This window comes from Actinia tenebrosa, unplaced genomic scaffold (genome assembly GCF_029948245.1).
Source record: "Actinia tenebrosa isolate PJP-AT-01 unplaced genomic scaffold, QUT_ActTen_1.0 PGA_scaffold10__47_contigs__length_13832649, whole genome shotgun sequence".
Lineage (NCBI taxonomy): Eukaryota > Metazoa > Cnidaria > Anthozoa > Actiniaria > Actiniidae > Actinia > Actinia tenebrosa.
The window spans coordinates 7,237,079-7,242,525 of NW_028292570.1; the positions used below are offsets into that span (position 1 = coordinate 7,237,079).

Genomic DNA, 5,447 nt, shown 5'->3' on the forward strand with positions numbered 1-5,447 from the left:
GTGGACTCTTTTTCTTCGGTGCTATTACGACCACTCTCGTGTATTTAGAGTGGATCTTATAAATTGGATGGGGATTTTAGAAAAATTAGGTTTCATTTATTGAAGTAATTTAGATTTAATTGCGAAAACTCGTCAATAGAAATAAGGTTAAAAACAGAACAGAACAGAACAGAACAGAACAGAACAGAACAGAACAGAACAGAACAGAACAGAACAGAACAGAACAGAACAGAACAGAACAGAACAGAACAGAACAGAACAGAACAGAACAGAACAGAACAGAACAGAACAGAACAGAACAGAACAGAACAGATAAATTAAAAAGGATAACTAAGGCAGAACAGAACAAAACAGGGAGCACAACGGATCCACTCAGTGCTCCTTAAATAAACACTCTCTAATCAAACGATTCCTAAACTTAGATATTTCATTCAATTGTCCTTCGCGCCAGACGCTAGCAGTTCTTGTTTAAATGAAACGATTGCTCGTAATCCTGTCATAAACATTAGGCCTAAATCACAATCTCATTCAATAGAACACAAACAATAAATCCTTCACACGAAAGTCAAAATTGTTAGCGAGTAATAGGTACTTTATGTAGTTAACAATTAGTCTTTATCACTCAGTTAATATCAATGAAGCGACAGCTGCGGTTGACGCTGCACTATCATGATTGTATTTTATATGGATTTAGTGTTGTTTGCGCTAATCGAAAATAAAAAAGCGAACCGGTTCAAATTCGTAAAAGTGCTGTGTGATCACTTTGCTTATGCCCTGTTTGCATACGCAAATTGTCAATAGATTTTCTTTTCCTTGGAAAAAGCACTTTACGCTGGGACGTAATATTATCCAATTTCAGACAAAATGTCATTCTCTTGTCAGACTACTTGAGATTAAGATTCTTTGTTTGAGTGGTATATCCATATTCATGTGTCTTCTCATGCACAACCGTTCAACAAAGAAATGATACTTTTGGGAATGACAAGTAGTCTGTAATGGGAAATCATTACGCCTAAGGTAAAGAGGTCTATTGCTGTCCTTTTTCATACTCTTCGGAATAAATGGCCATTCCCTGAAGGATGCATGTCCACGAGAAACATTTTGCTCTGAGAATATTCCGAGCATCTCTGACTTCGAATTTATGAATTTTTAGGATATATTGAAACTTGTAATTGTTCCAAAAGTTGAGGCTTTAGAGAGGTTAAAATCAAGTTTTTATAAAGTTTAAATTAACCATATTCTCAAATCATTTGACGTAATTAAATAAATTGAATACTTATCCTATTAAACCATGCCATTTCAAAATAAATAATTGTAGAATATGATATAGTTTGATTGGACAGATAGATATTATTACCATGACAACCACATTGCTGACGTTTGCAGTGCTAGCCTTAACAACGATCTTCTATTGTGAAGGTATGTTTAGAAGACCTTGTTCGTCTAGGTGCAATGTTTTCCCATTACAAAGCAAGTCTCATTTTCTAGGGAATGAGATGAGGAAAAAGTGGCTACTTCCATGTTTGCAGAGACAAATTGTTAATAGCATTTCTTTCAGACCATGTGTCACTCTATTGAAAATAATATTCTTTGTTTGAGTTGTATCCATATTCATGTGTCTTCTCATTCGCAACTGTCAAACAAAGAAATGATACTCAAGTGAATGACACGTGGTCTGGAATGGGGGGAAATCATGCCGCCATGTTGGATGACTTGAACACAAGATTTGGTCTTGCAATTCTTCAGTTTCGAGTTCCCTGTTGCCCTGGGTAGCCTTGGTTTTGTTCAGAATATTCATGTGCTCCAGTGAAGGTCAGTGGATTTGTTTTGAAGTGTGATTGTCTATAAAATGATTCGAGGATAACACAGAGTCAAGAGTCTGTAATCAAGGAACGGTATAAAGGCTTTGCACCATCACATGATGGCAGCCATGACCGGAGGCAGGAACAATTGAATCTGATCTAATCTGATTTACATGAGAAAGAATTCAGTTTCACTGGAAGAAAAGACTATTGTTGTACCTCTTGTCATGGCTTCTATCACGTGATGGTGACATATAGGAATTTTAGAACTGGGTAATCACAGGTAACCCGTATTCATATTTTCTTCCAGCGACAACGTTCACCACGTGTGATTTCCCATACGAGAAGGTTGGCTGCTTCTGTGACAAAGAGGACCGAGCGTTACCAGAAGAACTCGTCAACGACCGTGACCCGACCAACCCGGCCTGGAGTGGTCACATGATTGATTGGAAACAGTACGATAAATCTCTCCATAGGTTAGTACCTAGTAGCACAAGAATCCTCTCGGACATACTGCAGACGGCTTCGCATACTTGAGTCAGACAACTGTTAGATCCAGCTGAGCGGCGGATTTGGTTTCAGCCAATCACAGCGCGTTTAGCTGTTTTGCCGCCGGCCATCATTCCCAGGTTACTGTTACCCAACTTTTGCGTATTTTTCTGTTTTCTTTTGACTAAATGGAATATAGTTGCCTACAAAAAGCAGAAATATGGAAAAGGAAGAATAAAAACAACTTCACTTTATCGCCATGTTTGCTTCGTTCTTTCAAGCTCAGTAAATGCTTGGGGCCGGTCATTTTGTCCACTCATACTTTGCGCGCCGCGTTCAACGCTCAGCTGCATTATATAGTATAACTAATGAGGGTCACCTGAACATTATCGGTCTGCTAGCACTAACGATGTACCATGTCCAATAAAGTTGGTATTGTTATTGTTATTATTATGACTAATCTGACGTAGAGATAACTAGCTAAAAATTAGTGTGAGCTGCGTCGGTGTTTCTAATGAAACCGTAATGATAAGATGGTAAATTATACACCGTGAAAAGATGAAAAAACTTAATGATGTTTCGGACGCTAGTCCTTCGTCGGAGTAAAAGAGAAAGAGGTGGTAGAAAGGAGTGTTTATATGATAGAATAAAACAAAAGTAACCAATGAGAACAAGGTAGGCAAGGAAACAAAAACTAACAATCAGAAGACAAAAGAATGGGTTAGTCGAAAGCAAAGCGTTCATTAATAAAGAAGTAGTGACATAGAAATGACGTCACTTCAAAACCGAGTTGTCATGAAGCCTGCATTTGACTAGCGAAAGATAAGAACATGCCCACCATAGCAATAAAAATATCAAAATCATTACATATTATGTCAGTGTTATCAACCGTAATACTTATTACGTTTTTTTTTTTTTCATTTGGTGGCCTGGGAAATCCATAAGTTCAAGAGGAAAAGTGACACCTTAGTATTGCAATTTTTTCGATTCTGATTGGCTAACATCTTTTTCTAAAATCAGCTCGATAAGGTTTGCACTTAGTATAATGTATTTACATATTTTTTTCAATATTTTCAGCCTAGCCTGTCGATGTGCTGCCAAAGCAAAAGCAAAGGGCTACAAGGTGTTTGGTCTGCAGTTTTTTGGAGAGTGTTGGAGCGGGCCTGGTGGCGAGAATACCTATGCCAAATATGGTGTTGCTAATAGCGACACATGTTATCAGGATATCTACCATTCAGAGAATGTTCACTGCGATAAGAGAAAACAACTAGAATGTATTGGTGGAATCTGGACTAACTACGTATATAGGTTGAAAGTGAAAGAAAGTGAGTTGATCCATCCATCCATCCATCCATCCATCCATCCATCCATCCATCCATCCATCCATCCATCCATCCACAGATGCGTCCATATATATTATATATATTACCAGCCTATGTATAATGACAGGCAAACACTGCTCCTCATGTGCTTGACCATAGAGTATTCTATTGCTTGATTTCGTTAAACACTTCCTTACATGCTCAATCATCCACGTTTATTTCCATCAAAAATTTATCATTCGCTGGTAAAAATTGTTTTTCCTTGACCTCCTCTTCCTTCTTCTCCTTAAAAGATGTATTTACTAACATTTTTTTATTTCTTTTCTAGCATGCACCAAGGGTCTAGATATCGGTATTATCCTTGATGGTTCCACCAGCGTCAAAAGCGATCCTTTCAAAGCTGCGATCGACTTCATCAAACAGTTGATGAAAAATTTCGAAATCTCACCAAAGGCAACCCATGTCGGGTTAATCCTTTACAGTTGCAATGCTACAGTAGAATTCAGCATGTCTGACAGTGCGTATTATTCTTATCAGAAACTGGCGGCAAGACTGGATGAAATCAAGTGAGTCATTGCCTGAAGACAGAATCTCCCGCATTTTTGGTTAATAGACGCGCGTACCATTTACCGGAAGTCAAGAGTTTTTTTTTCTTTTTTGTGAAAGCGCGGCGGACTTTTTACAGGAAGTCAACACTTCCCGAGCTTTACGGCGAAGACGCGCGTTTACTTAAGATTTCCCGCTCTTTTTCGGGATTTCTAAACGCTTTTACCTCATAGGATTCTGAAATGTTAAGGGGGAATGGACAATAGAATCATCACTAGGACCAAAAAATATTAAATGTGGCCGTTGCATCGCGTAAATCCTCAATTATTATCGTTTTTACGTTGCGACTGCTATAACCGGGGCCACCTAGACAGCGAGAACTAATCAAATTGTAGAATGAATTCAAAAACAAACCAATGTCCAGCCAATCATAAACCTAGACTGCACGAGAATGGTAATTTGACCCTGATGTTAAGTGTATACAATTAGGTAGCGATCGTCATTTTCTCGTGGGGGAAAAAGGATACGTTGAAAGGCCGCTATTGTTTTCTGCTGATTTCTGATTGGCTCCACTTTATACCCAAAGTTGAAAGTATTGTTTTCTATTTTTTTTATGTATAGTAGTCGCATTATAATCTGTCTAAAACGTCTTTGGATTTTATCAGGTATCCGCAAGGAAAAGCATTCACAGGCTCTAGAGATGGCGTCCAACGAACTTTTTACCACTGCTGGTGGAGACAGATCTGACAAGCCGAATGTGTTGCTTGTCTTGACTGATGGGAATACGAACTCCGACAGCAAACTAAACAGTGTGGTGCTGGCCCCACTCAAGGTAAATAATGGAATGAATGGGAATATGGCGTTAAATGAATAGAAAGCAAAAGTTGTGAGAGGAGAGTAGAGGAGAGGAGAGGAGAGGAGAGTAGGGCTAGCAGAGGAGAAGACAGCAAAGGAGAGAAAGAGAAACATTAGAAGATATAGCAGAGCTGAAAACTCATTTAATTTTCCGTTTTAAATCCGCAGCAAAAGAACGTTCGCGTCATCGCTGTTGCTATTGGCAATCAAATCAACGATAATGAGCTGCTGACCATTGCCTCGGGAGATCCCGACTACGTAGAGGACGTCAGTAGCCCCTATTCTGTCTACCTCAAGCTCGCAGAGATTCTCCAGCGTTCCTGCAAAGGTAAACTATTGGCCATTCCGAGGTTGAGAAAAAAACAGGGTGGAGTTAGCATTGCAGTGCATTGTGGGGCTGTTTAAATATGTACCTTAAAACAGCCCACAATGC

The 5,447-nt window shown here is 39.0% G+C and overlaps 1 protein-coding gene across 1 annotated transcript; it reads left to right on the plus strand.

Moving 5' to 3' along the window:
* The first annotated feature begins 1,358 nt into the window (after positions 1 to 1,358).
* On the plus strand, positions 1,359 to 5,033 carry LOC116296405 (uncharacterized). Its single transcript, XM_089026341.1, has 5 exons — positions 1,359 to 1,419; positions 2,113 to 2,278; positions 3,369 to 3,616; positions 3,942 to 4,179; positions 4,781 to 5,033. The coding sequence occupies exons 1-5, from the start codon at positions 1,359 to 1,361 to the stop codon at positions 5,031 to 5,033; spliced, it is 966 nt and encodes a 321-aa protein (XP_088882467.1).
* Positions 5,034 to 5,447: the final 414 nt, after the last annotated feature.

What these genes read in the sequence shown, in the direction of transcription:
- LOC116296405 (XM_089026341.1), top strand. Translation starts at nt 1,359, where the DNA reads ATGACAACCACATTGCTGACGTTTGCAGTGCTAGCCTTAACAACGATC. An exon ending in AACGATCTTCTATTGTGAAG is followed by an intron (nt 1,420 to 2,112) that starts GTATGTTTAGAA and finishes ATTTTCTTCCAG; the next exon opens with CGACAACGTTCACCACGTGT. An exon ending in GCAAGACTGGATGAAATCAA is followed by an intron (nt 4,180 to 4,780) that starts GTGAGTCATTGC and finishes TTTTATGTATAG; the next exon opens with TAGTCGCATTATAATCTGTC.